The sequence below is a fragment of the Lepidochelys kempii genome, chromosome 22 (genome assembly GCF_965140285.1).
Source record: "Lepidochelys kempii isolate rLepKem1 chromosome 22, rLepKem1.hap1, whole genome shotgun sequence".
In the NCBI taxonomy this organism is placed as follows: Eukaryota; Metazoa; Chordata; order Testudines; family Cheloniidae; genus Lepidochelys; species Lepidochelys kempii.
In genome coordinates this window covers 14,035,052-14,053,461 of record NC_136401.1, presented here as the reverse complement: position 1 = coordinate 14,053,461, position 18,410 = coordinate 14,035,052, and the positions used below count along the sequence as shown (strand labels likewise).

General features: G+C 45.0%; 1 protein-coding gene and 1 long non-coding RNA gene across 5 annotated transcripts in view; both read right to left on the bottom strand.

Annotated features, from left to right (window-relative positions):
- Positions 1–309: 309 nt before the first annotated feature.
- On the bottom strand, positions 310–3,489 carry LOC140901663 (uncharacterized). The gene is made up of 3 exons (XR_012155919.1): positions 3,382–3,489; positions 2,082–2,156; positions 310–390 (listed from the first exon to the last, which is right to left on the bottom strand). It is a non-coding gene; the product is annotated as an uncharacterized LOC140901663 (long non-coding RNA).
- A 5,273-nt stretch (positions 3,490–8,762) lies between these two features.
- Positions 8,763–18,410, bottom strand: part of LOC140901666 (uncharacterized) — a 41,080-nt gene continuing 31,432 nt past the window's right edge. For 2 of the 4 annotated variants that reach the window (XM_073320905.2, XM_078849884.1), the window contains 3 exons: positions 13,893–14,022; positions 12,258–12,389; positions 8,763–10,394 (listed from right to left, as the gene is read on the bottom strand). In XM_073320905.2, coding sequence (XP_073177006.2) covers positions 10,176–10,394; positions 12,258–12,389; positions 13,893–14,022 — 481 coding nt within the window. In that variant the 3' untranslated portion in view covers positions 8,763–10,175. Of the gene's footprint in view, positions 10,395–12,257; positions 12,390–13,892; positions 14,023–18,410 lie in introns of those variants that run through there. The other 2 variants (XM_078849885.1, XM_078849886.1) reach the window with 2 other exon arrangements.

Below are 18,410 nucleotides of genomic sequence, written 5' to 3'. Positions count from 1 at the left end.
CCAAGGAACAAGCCAGCAAACATGAAACAACATTTTCAAATAGCAGCCGGAAAGGAGAGGTCCTCCAACAGCTCAGCACCAACCATCCCTTGGGATTTGCCACTATCAGGGTCTCCTGGATTGTTTCGGAGAGGAAACCATAGTTTTAGTCCTGTGGCCCTGAGGCGATGGACTCCGTTTACCTGCAGCAGAAACACACAATGCTCATGGGTGGGTGCTGGAAATCCAAAGGGAACATAACAGGATTAAACCCTATGGTCTCCTCATTAGGTTTCAGAGACTCACCTTCTGGAGACGGAACCTCCAAGAGCCGTGTTGGTTTTTTGCCAGCCTTTTTGGATTTCACTCTGGTAGAAGAGACTTTGGAATCTTCCCATTTCCAAAGTTTAGCTTCAGAGAGAGGAGAAAAGCACTCTAATTTGGTAAGGTCAGAAACTTCAACACTTGTACCTCCATGGCACTCACTATCTGATTTCACCCAAACCAACCGTAGCACTAATTCTACAATTAATATCATGTAAAGCACAAATAAAAAGGCCAAATAATAAATAATAATAATAATAGATTAAGGAGGAGTCTAGTATAGTTATTCTCACAAGAGACTGGGAGTCAGGTCTCTTGGATTCTATTCCCAGCTCTGGGAGCGTAGTCGAGTGATTACAGAAGGTGGCAGTACAATGAGAACTCCTGGATTCTATTTCCAACTCTGCCACTGACTCACTGGGTGACTTTGTGCAAGTCATTCATCTGCTCTGTGCTTCAATTTCACTACTGTAAAATGACAACAAAAATACTGATCAGAAGTACTGGGAGGAGAGTTGTGGCTCAATTACTTAACATTTGCCAAGTGCCTAGAGATCTTCAGATAAAGTATTCCATATAATTACAAAATGTAATCAACTACTCAGGCTCTGAAGGTGAGTATATACAGAATAAATAAATCATCTCAGACACTGATTGACATTCTGATGGACTATTATGTTGGCTACCTGTCTCGATCTGATCCAGCCATTGTGTCAAGAGCTCCACAGGGCCACAGCACTACTAGGTAACTGGTTTTGGCCACTGCAAAGCCATACGGGCAATCAGCAAGGCTGGTCTTCAAACAAGTTCTTCCTGCTCTTTGCAACCCTCCCTATGGTTTGCGATGTGTTAGCCAAAACATGTATCGCTCCCAGGAAATGCTGGGCTAGTTTAACTGTAAATTGAAACAAAGGAGCACACTCTTTCCCAGCGGCGGAATGTGTTGTCTGCAGCACGCAAACTTTCATTAAGCAAGTAGGAGACAAGTCTGCTCCTGTCTAGGACTCCAATACACCACCCCAAATGGAAGGAAATTCAGAGACACTTTGGATATAAATGCCTGTAGAAAGTGCACCATTGCTTCCTAAGCACCCCCTTGCAACTGAGCATGGCTCTAGCAGGGGCAAATCTGCCCTAGGTCTCCAGGGTTTAGGAGCCTCTTCTCTAAAACTCCCTGGCTGAGGTAGGTATGGGAACCCAGGCCCACCCACTCCCTGGGTTCCAGCTCAGGGCCCTTGTTTGAAAGGGCTAGAACGAGTCCTTCTCCATCCCTTGTTGTCCTCCTAGCTATTTCCTCCCTCTCTAGTCTTTCTTCCCCAGCCTCCTAACCTGTTTCTCCATCTTTGGAGTGTTGGTTTTGTCTAGCAATTTCTCACCAGTCTGTTGGAAGGAGTCCCTCTCTGCAACCCCTCAGCAACAGCAGCCTTTCTGCTCAGAAGTTCCCTCTCTAATTGAGATCCTTAACCTTGTATCATGCCCAGGTGCTTCCCTGCCTAATTGACTACCTCCCAGTTACTCAGTGAATTAACTACTCCCAGGTGAATCTGAGCTGTCTCATCCCCTCTAAGGTAGGCCTGCTGCCAATTTGGCTCCAAGAAACTGCACAGAAATATTTCTGACTGCAAATTTAAATCTTTCTCTCTTGGCTTGGGCTTTGATCCCTTCCTGAGGAATACTGCTGAGATGGTATCTTCTTTTATCTTGGAAATAAACCCAACGTCCTAACAAGCTTTGTGTATCAGTCTCATCAGACCATCTAACTCAGTAGCACTACTTACCAAGGAATTTAGGGTTAATAACTCCTTCATCTTTCAGCAGTGGTGTAAATACTACCTCTGAAGAACCTTCACCACCTGCAAGGGACAAAGGAATTTCATAAAGAGAGAAACATTTATCCTGAGGATGCACTGTCTAGTGGCCAGAATTGGGACGAGGCACCAGGAAATCTTAATCTGACAGTGACTCACTCTATAGCTTTGGCCTAGTCATTCAGGCCAAATTTTTCAGAAGTGGCCTCTGATTGGGGGTGCCCAACTTTAGACACACTGGACTTGATATTCAGAAAGTGATGAGCACCTGCAGCTCCCATTGACTTTGACTGCAGTTGTAGGTGCTCAGCATTTCTGAGAACATAAAACCGTAAGAACGGCCATACAGGGTCAGGACAAAGGTCCATCTAGCCCAGTATCCTGTCTTCCAACAGTGGCCAATACCAGGTGCCCCAGAGGGAATGAACAGAACAGGTAATCATCAAGTGACCCATCCCTTGACACCCATTCCCAGCATCTGGCAAACAGAGGCTAGGGACACCATCCCTGCCCATCCTGGCTAATAGCCATGGATGGCCCTATTCTCCATGAACTTATCTAGTTCTGTTTTGAACCCTGTTGTAGTCTTGGCCTTCACAACATCCTCCGGCAAGGAGTTCCACAGGTTGACTGTGTATTGTGTGAAGAAATACTCCCTTTTGTTTGTTTTAAACCTGCTGCCTATTAAGAAATCTGTGGCTTGGGTTGGGAAACCCCCAAATTAATCCTTATTGAACATTTCATCCATAACATCTCCTTGCCTCTGTTTCCCCATCTGATAATACCTGCTTTGCAAAGGGCTGTAAGATCTGCAGATGAAAGTTGCCATATAACCTGAAACTGTAAAGTCTCTTGTTTTTTTTCTGGAAGAGGTTACAGAAGGGACTGATCAAGAGAAGTCACTTTGCTCTTAAATGGAAACCTCTCTCACAATGCTGGGAAACACTCATGAACATGCTCGAAGCATAGATGGCACCTGTGAATAAGTCTGGGAAGTGGTCTGCAACTCCAGGACCCTTGTGGTAGGCTAGAGGTGTGATGGTGCCTATCCCAAAAGAGAATGGTCACCGTGCCCTGTACCACATCTTGAGTGGCAAAGTATCAGAGGATGTAGGAGATCTCACCACTTCCATCTGGAATGCTAGGGATAGCTGTCACCATGCCCTCCAAGTGCTGGGGTCCTTTATAAACCCCCCCATATTCATCAAAACGTTAGTGGCCAAAATGCAGAGGCATTTTCTTCTCGCGGGACTGACAATACTGTACCTACTTGTGACACTGAGGAGTACACAGATCTCTCTCTCGCTCAGAAGCTCTGAGGCATAGCAATGTTGGTTCTGAAGCAAATTCTTCGCCTGGCCACTCACGTCTGCCAGCTCAATTTCACCTGCAATGCATGGCACAGAGAAGGGCTGAAAGCCAGCGAGCAAATGAAGTCTGGGAGCAGGAGGAGTATGATTCAAGCCCATCTCTAAAATGAAAATGTTTCTTGTTCTGAGCATGAACTCTGCACAGGATCAGCTAGAATCCATAACAGGTGACTAAAATATACATCTTATTAGCTTATTTCATGGGATTTAACAAGCTCATGGGGCCTCCTTAGAGACATTGGCTTCCTGTTATGTCACACTGAGACCTTGGTAGCTTGGAGCCTTTGTATGCAACTATACATGGGATTATATGCAAGAGCACCAGAGGTTGGCCTCTGTGGCCTGATCTGAACTGGATTATCAGTAGAGCCACATGGGACTTCATAGTTACAATCTGCAGGGAGTTAGCGTGAACATTCTTTCAGACTTCAACCCTATAAGGCTTGATGACGCCCCCATCCTGAAAGTGAAAGTCAGCAGAAACCTGGTCTAGTGTCAAACTGCATGGTGAAGCACAGCTGTAACAAGATGGTGCCCCTGGAAAGGCACAGTAACCCACCATACCTTCATTCTCACAGCCACAGCAGTGTTTGATGCTCTCCAGGAGAAGCTGGACTTTGCAGTGAATGTTAAAAAGGGTCTTTTCATTTTCTGTTGAGAGACATAATTCATGAGGCAAAACTTCGACTAGTTTTGGCCACTGGGAGCAGGCCCATTGAGAAAAATATGGGGCTCTGGAACATGATGTTCACTGAGGCCCCACCCCTACCATTTTGCCCCCATTTCACCCCAGTTACAGATATTGAGCTTGGGGCCTCAGTACAACTGTCTCCCTTTCCCTACCTCTTGTCAGCCTGGCTGGGAGCTCTGCACAAAACCAAAAGCTTTCTCCCTAAGCTATTCTGGCTCAGCCTCACCAAACAGGAGTCACTTTAGGGGACGGTTGAATTCTGGATGAGGGGGGAAAATACAGTTACCTTTTCCGTAACCGGTGTTCTTCAAGATGTATTGCTCATGTCCATTCCATATTAGGGATGTGTGCTTGCCACATGCACCGGTGCCAGCAGTTTTTCCCTTAGCAGTATCCGTAGGCCACTGTGCCTCAATGCTGACCTATCAGATCGGGACAAGTTCCTCCCGCAGGACCCTGGTGATCTTTGGCATTTGGCATATCTGCATCAGTAGACTGGCGATCTATGCCTTATGCTGCTTGACCTGTTCCAGGATCTAGAGCAGGACCAGGAGTCAGAGTGGGCTGGTCGTCGGTAGAATCTCCCCAATCGAGAGGATTTGCGTCTTGGCGATGGGTGCCGGTGGGTGGGTGACTGGTGACCCCGTTCTGCTGATCGGTCGCAGGACCGGCACAGAGATGTTGGAGACACAATGGGTCGGTCTCGATGCTCATGCCGGGGACGCGAGCCTCTGCAGGTTACCGGTGAGCCGCGCCTCGAATCCCGCTGTTGGTGCCCAGGGTCAGGAGACCGACGAGGGCTTCTCTGAGCGTGCCTCCCAAAGTCTGAGGCATGATGGTGCTGTGTGGGCGAGTGCTAGTGGGATGTCTCCTGCGACGGGGAGCAGTGCTGCTGAAGTAGGGACACTCGGAATGGCCCCAACGCAGGTTTACCCCTGGGTTTGGGTACCGCCGAGCCAGTGTGGGCAGCACCGGTAGCGTCAGGATCTCCTGAGCTGCCTGCAGGGCCTTAGGCATCAACGGGACTTCAAGTTGAGGGAGGCAGTCCTCATTGTCCAGTATGGCAGGCATAGTACAGGAGGGGCTCGACCGCTTGACGTGAGCTGGGGCCCGACTCCCTGACGGAGGTGTTGAGCCGCCCAGCACGGGTCTTGGCTCTCCTCTGGCCCTCTCCTTTCCCTTACGGGATGTGGGAGCTCTTCCCGTCACAGACCTCTTGGACTTCTTGGCCGGGGCCAGAGCCAGGGAGGGGAATCAGTGTTGGCTTGTAGATGGCACCAGTGGGGCGGTCTGTACCGATGCTGTGCTGCTCGGGGCCAGGTCGGACCTCTGCTCCGGTGCTGGGGTCAATGCTGGCTCCATCAGGAGTGCCCTGAGATGGATGCCTCTCTCCTTTTTCATTCTGGGTTTGAAAGACTTACAGATGTGACACTTGTCGCTTATGTGTCCTTCTCCTAGACACCTTAAACAGCTAATGTGCGGGTCACTGATTGGCACGGGCCGCTTACAACGATTGCATACTTTAAAGCCTGGGGACCAGGGCATACCCTGTCCCTAGGCTGTGTCCTGTCCGGGACCAACTAACTAGAACTAACACTAAGGGTAAATACTAAAGTATACACAACTAGTTTACAAAGAAACATTCGAGAGATACATTGAACTAAGCGAAAGCTAGCTGAAGCAGCAGCAGTTCCAGCACCGTCACTGGCAGCAAGAAGGAACTGAGGGTGGGGGGAGCGGGTGGCCCCCTCTTATACCACGCCATGCGGGTGCCACTCCAGAGGGTGCCCGAGCCGGTCCCCTATGGATACTGCTAAGGGAAAAACTTCCGGCACCGGTGCATGTGTTGAACACACACACCTAATATGGAATGGACATGAGCAAGCACTCGAAGAAGAACTCACAGCTCCTCCTCCCTTGCTTTTCTAAGCAGGAATCACTGTGGGATATGGTTGAGTGGTGGCTGTTAGGAGATCACAGCTATTCCAGTCTCAACATAGCTCCCAGCAGGAATCAGCATAGACAAAAGAGCTAGAAAACAATTGCAAACAACAAATACATTCAAAATAGCAGGGAAATGGTATTTTTCTGTTTCTTTTTTATTTGCTTTTACCGTTTTCTAGGAGCTACTATGGAAAATGAAAAGATACGTTGCATAAAAGCCCACTCCAAAGCCGTACTCCAAAGGCCATGAGCCAAGGGAGGGTGTGTGGCTAGCAGGGTATCAGAACTTTTCTCAGACTGCAAAGGCACACACTCCTCTTCCTTTTGCTTTGCAGGGCACACCCCAGGGATGCACCAGGCAGCAGACCATTAATGCACGCCCTCGTTTGAGTTTATTGTGATCGTGAAATCCAGGGTCCCAACACCCAGCATTGACAGAAGTTTGGAACTGGTTGTGGCTCCAGGGTTTGCAGCTTACCTCCATCTCCAGTTGCTGGAAGACTGAGGTCTGGGATAAATCTTCAAACATGCCTACGTAATTTAAGAGCCTAAGCTCTATTTTCAAAGTGATTTAGGTGCTTAGGGGACTGAGGCCCAGAACCTCAAAGGTATTTAGATTGGGCCTAAGTCCCTCTGACTCTTGGTGAGGCTAAGGATATGCCCGCACTACAGCAGCACAGCTTCAGCTGCGTTGCTGTAACTCTTGTAGTGTAGACCCTTGTTACAGCAACAGAAGGGGGGGGGGCGAGTTTTTTCCATTGCTGTAGTAAATCCACCCCATCAAGAGGCGATAGCTAGGTTGACAGAAGAATTCTTGTGTTGACCTAGCTGCATCTACAGTGGGGGTTAAATCGACCTAACAGCAGAGCATGGGGTGTGAATAAAATGTAGGTCCACCTAGCACACAGTGCTAGGGTGACCTACCTTTTAGGACCAAGCCTTAGGCTCCTTCAGGCCCTTAGGGCCAGATTTTTAAAGGTATTTAGGCACTGCTGAACTCAGCTTTGCAATGCCTTACTGATTAAGGAGTCTAAATGTAATTTTAAAATGTAATTAAACACTTAGGATCCTAAATCTCATCAACTGTCAAGGGGATTTTGGCTCTTAATGGCATAAAACCTTTTTGAAAATGAGATTTATGTGCCTGAATCAGTTAAGGATTGCAATGCTGAGCCTAGTAATGCCTAAATACCTTTGAAAAATCTGGGCCTAAATCATTTTTGAAAATGCAATTTAGGTTCCCAAGTCACTTAAATATTTTTGAAAATTTCACCCTGGAAACTTTTCACTTACCTTCTCCTAACATTAGAGCTGGACAAAAAATGCCAAGTATTTTTTGTAAGAAATTTTGAAAAAGAAAATAATTTTCTATGCAATATTTTGTTTTTTTTTCCTGCCAAAAACAGGATACCAAGTGGGGACAGGAATGCTAGCTTTATTGCCTCTTTTGTTCTGAGTGACTAAGTTCCTTATGGACATGTAGGGGGCAACAGAAATGCAAGGCTGGCAAGTCACTTACCTCCATGAAGCACCGTTATAAACATTTCTACCAGTAATCTAAAAAAAAAGCAAAAGACCAGTGACAACTTTCCCACTATCTTATACTGACACAGGAAAGCAATCCCTGAGCCTGGCCCGCTGCGAATGCTCTGAGTTAGGTGATTGCTCTTAACCAAGTTGTGTTCCCTAGACTCCTCCTGCCCTGTCCTTTGCTAAAAGCTCCTCCAGGGGTGCTGGTAAGTGGCTACGTTCTCCCAAGACAGAGCTGCAACGGTAACCAGACACCATGTTCCAGTTTGCCTGTGCAGGCCAAGAAAAGTCAGAACCGAGGCACAGAAGGAGTGAGGGAAACAACATCTAAGAGGGGTAGGTACCTGAAAAACAATCCTCAGGGGAAGGACCCTGAAATTCCTGCACATCTGACCAGGCAACCACCTTGTAAAAGCCAAACTGAGCACGTCTGTCCTGGCTGCCAGGTGCCAGCGTGCCCTATTTCTCTCACTGATGACGCCACCTGTAGATACGCCATGCAGAAGTGCCCTGTAAACATTTGTTTGTGCTTAGGAACCTGCAGGGCTCAAAAGCCTCTTCCTGAGGCGACAGCTGAACAAATACTGCTTCTATCAATTAAAGGGGCCCGGTCCAGGTGGCTGGAATCTACTAGCAGGCACCTGCCTGTGTGGGTTGCCAAGGTATTATGCTGGCTCCCAGCCAGGCAGCTTTATCGTACTATACCTTACCTGGAAGAGATCTGAAGACACCTGGGGTGGGGGTGGGGGACAGGAGGAGGCTCCAGTCCTGCACTGCAGAAGTCAGACACATTTCACAGCCAAGCCAGACTCCATTTGCCTTCCTTACAGGCAGGGCTGAGGATGTGACAGATTTTTTATTTTTGAAAAAAGGTCATAAATCTTCAGTTTCAGGAATAGGTTTCCAAGATCTGGGCTGTGGGCAGCCACTCTAATCTCAGCAGGAATCACTGGAGGCACTGGTGTAGGGGTGCTGGATGCCTGGATGGGAGATCTCACTGCTACACACCAGCCTCACCCTCTCCCAGCAAAAACGCTGTCCAGAATAATGTAGGCACACTGGCTGCAGAGAGAGTTTGTAGCTACTGTAGTCCTAGTGTCTGGTAGCGGAAGTTGATCCTAGGAATAGTACTGGGGCACTGGATCAAAAGGCACTCCCAGCAGGAGTCTCTGCAGGAAAAGGTGTTGGATGTCAGGAAGTTGTTCAAGACTTTCCCAGCTTGACTAGAGAGTGGAGTTACTCAGTTTCACGTTAATTTATAGCACAAACAGTTGAAAAAAGGATAAGTGAGAGCAGTGACAATTTAAGAGAGGGAGATTTTAAATGTTTCATTGAAGTTCATTGCAAAATCCTTCCTTGCTAGCATGAGATACCAAAAACGAAGCTCAAATAAATAAGACTTGGTAGTTATGCATATGGTACAAGAGGGCCTCATGGAACAAGTGGGACAGTAACAAGGACCAGACTAGCTAAAATTCTGTCCATTTGTTTTCCTATTTCTTCATTTCACTTGGTTTTTGACATGAATAATTTACAATACAAAACTGTCATTTTAACCTAAGAACAAGAATGACTTGGACTCCCACGTGTGTTTTGGATCTGAAGTTTTTCAAATAAATTATTTTAAAATCCACTCCATAAATCACAGCAACTATTCCTCCCCCGCCCGCCGCTGGCATTTTTACCTTTTAAAACATTTTTTTCTTTCTATGTTTGAATTTCACCATTCCAACGTAAATTGCTTTGAGATCCATGGATGGAAAGGGCCAAGTTTTATTATTAATTAGCCATTTGATAACAGGCCTATGAAATTCAGCATGAGGGGCAACAATCGCAATATCCTCACAGATGTCTTTGGTATTTCCTGATCCACACTTCTTGGAACTAACATTACTGCTTGAGTTAATGTTCCTAAGCTATTAAAAATCAGACCAGGTAGGATGAAAGCAACCTTTTTTCTAGGAAAACAAATAACCTTAAGGGTGTAGCCTGCATGAGAGGCACATAATTTATTTTGCTGATGGGCAGGGATTTCCTACAATGTATGTGAAGAGTTTAATTTCTTACTCACTTTTTGTCTCACTTATTGAGAGTGGCACATTCAGAACCAGTGAACCAAGTTAAGAACATTGATATCATTTTCAGCCCTGCATAATTATGGATGATTAACAGCCAGTAGGAATACATTTGAGTCTATGCCTTCACAGCTGTAAAGAATGTATATATGTGGGAACTACAGCATGCATCAATCAGTGTGCATATGAACATCTCTCTCTGTACATGTGCATCTGTTCATGAACATATGTATTTGTATCAAACTATATCCATTAGTGTCTTTGTTTCTGTGCATGTATTTATCTGCTGATACGTGCCCAAATAACCCAAAACATGCATGTGTGCGTATTGAAGGTTGTGTATCCTCATATATGCATGTCACTGTGTGTATGTACATGTATGACTGTCCCATGGAAATTTGGTGCACAGTGCTGTTCGCCCCAGCAATGATGGAACATCATCAGTTGGATGCTTTTAGCTGGTACAAAAGGATTGCTGGAGTCCTTCAGGAGATGAGCTGGTAGCCGTTGTGGTTTGCAGAAGATGAAACAGCTCAGATTCTGTATCTTTAATTCTCTGAGCAACACAGCTCCTCTTAATTTCCAGCAACTGGGCCTGGTCTCTCTTCGCGGCCCAGGATTCTAGCTGCTCTGTGAAGTGTTGTGCTTCCTCCTCATGAATCCTGCCCAGTGTCTGCCATAAAAATGTAAAATAAATCAACAGCACACTCCCATGGAGTTAGACAGCAGCAACTGGCAGCTACATCTTTCCTGAGGCAGCCTGGTTTAGTGGGTAGAACGTAGCATTGAGAACCAGGAGACCTGGGTTCTAGTGATCTTGAGCAAATGAAAAACTGTCAATCACATGTCTGTACAATACCCGCCTTTGTAGAGCACACCAAGATCAAGGGTTCAAAAATGCTTTCGATGTGCAACTATTATCATCCTTTGCTTATAGGGAATCCATCCTAAGACCCAGATTCAGTGGGTATGTCTACACTGCAATCAGAGGTGTGATTACAGCACACACATAGACATATCTGAGCTAGCTTTCATGTAGTTAGCTTGGGCACCAATAGCAATGAAGATGTGGCAGCACTGAAGTCTGTGAAGTTGCTTTTTGAGTTAAGTGGATCAAAGCTAGCTCAGGTATGTCTACATGTACCGGAGTCACACCTCCATTGGCAATGTAGACATACCCACTATCGTACACTGACTATTTTGGTTACCAAATTATAACATTGGTCATCATCTATTAAAGATTCACAGCCACCTCCAGGAATATATTCCATGTGGAAGCCATTCCCTTTATATCCATATTTTTGTCCTCTTGTTTACTGAAAGGGACATATTTGCATAAAGAGAACCAGGATCTTCATTCTCCTGCTGCTTAATCCCCACTGCAAGTCACAAACCTTGGTTGCTTCATAATCCATCTCCACAGCAACTATCTGTGATGCTACAAACAGAAAGCTCTGACTGATGAACTCTTAGGAAATAGAAATCCTATATTCATGCAACTGCTCACTGTGACAAGATATGAAGGAAAAGAACAACAAGAAATGAGAGACAGGAGTAGGACTAGTTCTCAACTGAATGTTTTTCAAAGTTTTCTACAGAGGGCTCTGGAAAGCTGCAATTTCATCTGGAGTCTGTAGCTACATGCAATGTTTGGACTGTGATTAATTATACCTTTCAATACTTCTGTAGCAGCATAAAAGTTTGCAAAGTGTTTTACATGTTCCAATGAATTAAACCTCACAACTGCGGTGAAAGTATCACTGATAGCCCATTTTATGGATGTAGAAACGGAGGGAGAGAGAAGTAAAGTGACTTGTGCAAGATCATACATGGAGCCAGGCAAAGAGCTGGGAATAGAGCTGAAGAGTCCTGATGCTGTTCCCTGCTCAAACCACTAGTCTACACTGCCTTACTGTTCTAGCAAAAGCGGATCTTATGGAGACCCACATGCATGTTATAAAGTTATCCGACTTCTAGATCACACCATGCCCTGCTAGGGGCTTAGAGAAGTTTGGGTTCTATTAATAACCACGAAGTTCAATAAGCTTGCAGAATCCAAGACCAGCTTTCCTCTCCCTTTCCCTGTGCTTCAGCAGATATCTTGTTTGGCTGGATCTGCATAGGTAAATGTCTGACCGTCTGTTGCTACCTATATTCTGGGGCTAGTTTCCTGGAGCACAGGGTTGTCAGCCTGCATGAAGCAATGATGCCATGCCATTTGTGTCACAATAGGAGACTAAGTGATGGGAACACAACCTTACAGGGCAAAGTGCATGACAAAAGACTTTATCCTGGAGAAAAAACTTTCCCCTTCTCTGATGAACTGAACTCATGATACTGGAATTGATGGGTCTGCAGGAAAGGAGACAACTGGTTCAGGGATGTCTGAACTGTTCACTTATCCTGGCTCTTCACCCTCAACTTTTGCAGCACAGGAGGCTGAATCATTAGGGGCTGCACCAAGGCGAAGGTGAGCTGTTGTGGACACCTCTGTGAAGCTGGTAAATGCACCAAGTCTATGAAAAGTGGTTCATACCGCAAATGATTCCTCCTGGATTCTGAGCTTCTGGTCCAGTAGTTCTTCCTCCTTCTGGCTTGTCAAGGCCTGCACTGTAAGCTGGAAGAACTCCTCATTTAGCCCATCCAGCATCTTCTCCAGCTTCGCAACCTTCCACAAGAAAACACAGGCTATTGAGACCCTTCAATCTAAAGAGCCCTCCAGTGTGCAACCAAGCCAACTGACACTCAAAGGAACTGAAGCCCCAATCCTTTCCACATGGAAATACACAGCACTTGGATGCAGAGGTGGAATAATTATGATAAAAAGTGTTGGAGAGCTCACATTACCTAATCTCAGCCTTTCCCAGCAGGAGTCCCTGCTGGGGATGGTTAGATGTGCAAGCCATGTGGGAGGTCACAGGTGCTGTAATACCATCAAGAAGAAAGAGTACCAGAGCAATGGCTGTGAGTACAGCCCCCGGGTTGTCTTACCAAGAGTGACAATAGAGAGTGGTAGAGCAGTGGCACTGGGGGGAGCACCTATTCTCTTCTAAGAGTTGGCTGTCTGTCATACTAACAAGGCTTTCAAAACTTACTAGAAATTTTGTGTGCCCATCTTTCAAGGGGCCAGATTTCCAGAGTGCAGGTGCTTAGCACTTTCAGACCTTCTTGCCCCTTTAGGATGCATTAAACCACGCTCCTCAAAACTGAGGCAACGGTGGAAATTTTAAAATAAAAGACTGGAAAATGTCATAAATTCAACTTCTTCAATATATAGGGGTCTAATTCTCCTCTCTCTTATGCTGCTGAAAACCAGGAGTAATTCCACTGACACTGATGGAATAACATCAGGGAAGAACTGATTGAGCTGAAGGAGAATCAGATTGTCACACGGTGGCTGGCACCTGTGAATGAAGCAGGTACAGCTCTCTTGCGCCACAATAGGGGCTCCCAGTTTGGCCAGTTAAGAGGGTGAGCAGCACCAGAGACTATAAAAGGTCAGGGAAAGACCTGGTGAGTGTCATTTAAGAAAATTCAGGAGACTGGAGGGGGATCTCTGAGGAAAGCTGTAGAGATCAGAAAGTTCTCAGTACACCCTCTCTGGAAAGGGGGAGGAATTATCAGGAAGCCAGTGAAGGGTCTAGCCAGCTGTCCTTCCTGAACCTGAGACAGTCAAGGCCAGAGAAGGCTGGAGGCTGAGAGCAAGAGAGGAAGATGTTTTCTGATTCCTCGAGCCAGAGAGCTGAAGCCAGCGGGCCAAAGAGGCTGCTCTGAAGAGCTGGGGCATGGTGAGGGATGCTGGGACTGGGTTGGAAAGCCAGGTCATGGCGGGGAACATGGGGGCTGGGCTGCAGAGCCGGGGCACAGTGAGGGACACTGAGATGTGATGAGGGATACCAGGGCTGGGCCAGAGAGCTGGGGCATGGAATGCCAGAGCTCTATTTGATGTATTACCTGGATTACAGTGTTGGTATTGTTATATGCGTGACTTTTTCTTCTGTAATAAATTATCCCCACAAGGGCCATTTGTACTCAAGGACACTTTGGACTATTTCTGGGGACTCTGAAGGATGGAAAGTAAGATGGGTGGGCCTGTCATGCCATGGCGGCAGGAGAGCATGCCATGTGGGGTCGCCCTATGATACAGACCCACAGCCTATAAGCAACTGACCTCAATGCCAGAGGAATCTGCATTTCTCTTATTGCTCTCACCACTCCACTTCATTGCTCCTTTTCTCCCTGAACTTTGCATCATATCTTGAATCTCCGCCCGAAGCTGAAAACATCGGTAATGTTGCAACCTAGACACAGAAAACACAACATGTACTTCCAGTATGACTCCTCTGATCACTCTTGAGTCTCCATTTTAATTCCTTCTTCACCTGCAATAGACGGGAAGGGAGTTGGGGAAAGAGGATGGGAGAGTGAACGGATTCACTTGCAAACTCATCGCAAGCCTGGAAGCAAGTCTGATAGGGGATGTCTACACAGCCCAGGTCTAGAGATTTGAACTAGCAGGTCTTGTGCTAGTGCTGTAAAAACAGCTGTGTAGACAGTGCTTTGAAGCTGTGGCTCGGGCTCTGAATCCCACCCCTTTCCCTAGGGCCCACATAGCTTCAGTAGAGCAAAATCTGATGACTTCATAGTTTCCTTTCTCCAGAAAAAGCTATTACAACTAACAAAGCTACTCAATATCCGGCACATTCCAACTCTCCCTTGACTCTGGGTGGGTTTGACATATTTTGGGCACCTGTTGCAGGTCCATGCAGCATAAGTACACTGTGAAATTTGTCCTATAGAGAACATTCATGTAGCATAAGGGGTGGAACCAAAAGCAAGCAATGAGACTTCCACCATTTTTGTGCGTGTGAAGAAGACAGTCTAATAATGCTAATCGCTGGGAATTTCCCCCTGCTATTTAGCTTAAATATTCCTTAGCTCAGTCTCATCTTGTTATTCCTTCAATGGTCCATCCTATCGCAATCCTCCTCCCGCCTTGGTATTAGACCCTTCATGTACCTGTAGATAGCTGTCACATCACCCTCAAGCTACGCTGCCCATTTTCAGTGGTAGCTCTTTTAATAAATCATTGCAGAAAGCCTGCAGTGTTATTTGGCTCATAGAACTCTTCCTGGCAGATTGAAGGAGAAGGAACTGCGACATCTCTCATCCTCATTACAACTTTACATTTATATAGCAATAATTTTAATAAAGTACTTTACAAATATTAATTAAGTACACCTCATAGCCCCTGATGTGAAATAAGTAAGTCATATTAGTTCAATTTTTTGCAAATGGGGAAACTGAGGCTAAGATGGGGTAGGTGAGTCACTTGCTTGACTATTAGAACCCTAGAGTGCACAGACCAGTAGACCACACCTCTCTCACTGCATGCAAAGCATTCTCTGGGATCCTTTCCAGGGCTCATAGTCAGAAACTCAACTCGGATGCAATATCAGTGGCAACAGCTGCACCCATGGCTTTGATCTGTATCCAAATGCAACTTTGAAAGCAGAACCAAAGTAGACTAACACAAGAGTAGGCGAGATATATACCAATTATCTAATTAGGCAAAAACTCAATATAGGAACGTACAGTACTTTTGCGCTGTAATTCCACATGGAGCAATTAATAGATTCACAGATTCAAGGGCAGAAAAGATCACTGTGATCGTCTAGTCTGACCTCTGATATAATACAGGCCAGAGAACTTCCTCAAAATAATTCCTAGAACAGATCTTTTAGAGAAACACCCTGTCTTGATGTAAAAATTGTCAGTGACAGAGAATCCACAAGGATCCTGGGTAAATTGTTCCAATGGTTAATTACTCTCACCGTTAAAAATGTACGGCTTATTTCCAATCTGAATTTGTCTAGTTTCAACTTCCAGTCGTTGGATTCTGTTATACCTTGCTCTGCTAGATCAAAGAGTCCATTATTAAATATTTATTCCCTATGTAGGTACTTATAGGCTGTGATCAAGTGAGCAGTGCCACCCTTTAACCTTCGCTTTGCTAAGCTAAGTCGAGTGAGCTCCTTGATTCTATCCCTATAAGGCAGACTTTCTAATCCTTTAATCATTCTTGTGGCTCTTCTCTGAACCCTCTCCAATTTATCAACTTCCTTCTTGAATTGTGGACACCACAACAGGACACACTATTCCAGCAGTTGTTGCACCAATGCCAAAAACAGAGGTAAAATAATTTCCTTGCTCCTAATTGAGATTCCCCTGTTTACGACTCCAAGGATCACATTAGTCCTTGTGGCCACAGTATTGCACCGGGATCTTATGTTCAGCAAATTATCCACCACGACCCCCAAATCTTTTTCAGAGTCACTGCTTCCCAGCATAGAGTCCCCCATCTTGTAGGTATGGTCTATGTTCTGTATTCCTAGAGGTATACATTTACGTTTAGCTGTGTTAAAATTCATATAGTTTACTTGCACCCAGTTTACCAGGCGATCCAGATTGCTCTGTATCAATGATCTGTGTTCTGCACTATTTACCACTGCCCCAATTTTGTGTCATCTACAAACTTTATCAGGGATATTTTTTTCTTTTCTTCCAGGTCATTAAAATATTAAATAGAGTAGGGACAAGAACAGGTCCCTGTGGGACCCCATTAGAAACACATCTGCTCCATGATTATTCCCCATTGAAAATTATGCTTTGAGACCTATCAGTTAGCTAGCTTAATCCATTTGATGTGGGCCATATTAATTTTATATTGTTCTAGTTTTTTTAAAATCAAACTGTCATGTGGTACCAAGTCCAATGCCTTTCAGAAGTCTAAGTATATTGCATCAACACTATTACCTTTATCAACCAAACTTGTAATCTCATCAAAAAAGATATAAAGTTAGCTTGACAGGATCTATTTTCCATAAATCTATGTTGGTTGGCATTAATTATATTACCCTTCATTAATTCTTTATTAATTGAATCTCCTACCAGCCACACCATTATCTTGCCTGGGATTGATGTCAGACTGTCAGGCCTATAATTATCCGGGCCATCTCATTTACCCTTTTTAAATAGTGGCACAATGTTAGCTTTCTTACAGTTTCTGGAACTTCCCCAGTGTCCCAAGACTTATTGAAAATCGACATTAATGTTGTCAGCTGTCAGCTCTTTTAAAATTCTTGAATGCAACTTATCTTGACTGACTAATTTAAACATGTCTACCTTTAGTACTGTATTTACTCGTTCATTAGCCCATTTGTTTATCAGCCAACCCCCCCAAGATGGATAGGAATAAATAGTAAAAACTGTATGACCCTTTCATAAGCCAACCCTATATTTCAGCGGTTGGCAAACTTTGGCTCCTGGCCCATCAGGGTAAGCCGCTGGCAGGTCAGGACATTTTGTTTACCTGGAGCATTCACAGGTAAAGAGCCCCTCAGCTCCCAGTGGCCATGGTTTGCCGTTCCCAGCCACCACTTCCCACAGCTCCCATTGGCTGGGAATGGCAAACCGCGGCCACTGGGAGCTGAGGGGCTCCGTACCTGTGAACGCTTCAGGTAAACAAAACGTCCTAACCCGCCAGCAGCTTACCCTGATGGGCCAGAAGCCAAAGTTTGCCAACCCCTGCTATATTTTAAAAGCTGGTGTCACAGGAAACACTCAAAAGTTTTGCTAGAATTATTTTAATGCAATCTAATGAAAAACCTGTTGTTGTTATAATAATAACTGAACAAATATGTATTCACCTTCAAAATTACAGTCAATATTTAAAATCAGTAAATGGATATTTAAAACAAGTAACTTAAAACAATATGAGATTTTAAAAAGTCTTAAAATCCTTCGAAGTCTGAATCAGTCTCTGATTCACCAAACAGTTCATTAAACTCTGCTTCAGTCACAGCTGCACCTGCATTGTCATTGTAGACTTCAGACTCAGATTCCTTCTCATCATCAGCCTCTGTTGTGTCATCAAATATGGCACCATCTTCTGACCCGTCGAGTGCATTGCTGATACAGCATTCTAAATGATTTTTCTATCATTTCCGAGGGAATGGACACCACACGTCCTTGATCCACTGGGCGACCAGACTGATTTCTGGCTTCATAAGATTCCTGCCTTTCGTCAACTTTGCCATGCCTGAGCACATCCATTCAGACCACACTCTGCGTAGCCTGTCTTTAAAGGGTTTGTTCAGGCACACATCAAGCAAAAAAAATATCAAGACATTGTAGAACTGAAGTTAAGCCTCCAGGTATTACAGCCAAAGTAGTTTTCATATTTTTGGCCACATTTTTCACCTCATCCATCTTGTGTGCCCTGAACATGTCCCAGACAAGCATAGCAGGTTTCTTGAAAAGTGCTCCTGGTCTCTTATTCCACACTTTTTTCAGACATTCAATAGTCCCAGTTTCATTCATCCATCCCTTTTCGTGTGCACGTACGATGACACCAGCAGGAAATTTCACGTTTTTAGGCAAGGTTTTTCTTTTAAAAACAACAACAACAGGAGGGAGCTTTGATCAATTTGCCCAACATCATAAAACCACCGCACAATGGATTTTTTCATGGCCAGTGGTTTTAATTAAAACTGTTTTTTCACCAACACTGGTTACCATTCTGTTGCTCGGGAGATCGAATGTCATCGGTGTTTCGTCCATATTTCCTATTTGTGACGGTTCAAATGCATATTCCTTTTGATATTTTATAATAAACCTTTGGAAAGAT